The sequence below is a fragment of the Penaeus monodon genome, chromosome 31 (genome assembly GCF_015228065.2).
Source record: "Penaeus monodon isolate SGIC_2016 chromosome 31, NSTDA_Pmon_1, whole genome shotgun sequence".
NCBI classification, from domain to species: Eukaryota; Metazoa; Arthropoda; class Malacostraca; order Decapoda; family Penaeidae; genus Penaeus; species Penaeus monodon.
The window spans coordinates 30,930,799-30,931,571 of NC_051416.1; the positions used below are offsets into that span (position 1 = coordinate 30,930,799).

Sequence of the window (773 nt, forward strand, 5' to 3'; positions counted from 1 at the left end):
CTCTCCAGCTCCTCGGCGAACTTCTTCCACGTATCGGCGCCGATGAGCCTCGGGTCGGCCCCGACGCGCGAGCCGGGGATCAGCTTCTGCTTCAGCCAGTCCATCATCTTCGGCACCTGCGGGGCGGGGGGGCGGGTGTTCGGGTCAGAACTTCCAAGCGGCACATTTACATACAGAAGGGAACATGTGAAGTCTGCATTCTATTATGGCAATTTCTCTTGTAGTGCCTTGAAATATGAATGGAGAGTAGAAATGAAGAAAAATATTTTCCTCTGTGTCTATTCCCTGTGGAATGGATATAGATAAAAGAGAAGCCATACCCCCGGATTCTTCTGCTTCATGAGGAGCCAGTAGCAGTCGAGCTCGTCGTCCGCCTGCAGGAAGTAGCGGCCGTCCGTCCAGAGCGCCTGCTGCTCCATGGTCACGATGGCCGTCCCCGCGCTGCCGCTGAAGCCGCTGATGTACTGCCGCCTCTTGTCTGCGTCCGCCACGTACTCGCTCTGTCATTTGGGGAAGATACGAAGCAGAATGAAAGGAAACATCGTAATGGAAAAACAATAGGTCTGCAATTTGACTGGTTTAGAATTTGGTGTACAGTTCATATACCTTTCCACTGTTTATGCAAATTGCTGAAGAGTATTAATTGCCTCCTCTGTGAATTATGTATTTTCATTAACTAAACCGGTGTTCCAAGGAAGAGACCGAATTAGCAATACACTTTTTTTTATTTCGGATGCAATAGAGAATCAGGAGAACTTAAAAGTTTTTCTTAA

The 773-nt window shown here is 48.8% G+C and overlaps 1 protein-coding gene across 1 annotated transcript in view; it reads right to left on the minus strand.

Moving 5' to 3' along the window:
* The window catches only part of LOC119592951, a gene marked incomplete at its 5' end in the record, with an annotated part of 23,747 nt that extends 23,253 nt beyond the window's left edge, over positions 1-494 (minus strand). Inside the window, 2 exon segments of the mRNA XM_037941843.1 lie at positions 2-116; positions 321-494. Of these exon segments, the coding sequence (XP_037797771.1) occupies positions 2-116; positions 321-494 (289 nt within the window).
* Between the last annotated feature and the right edge of the window lie 279 nt (positions 495-773).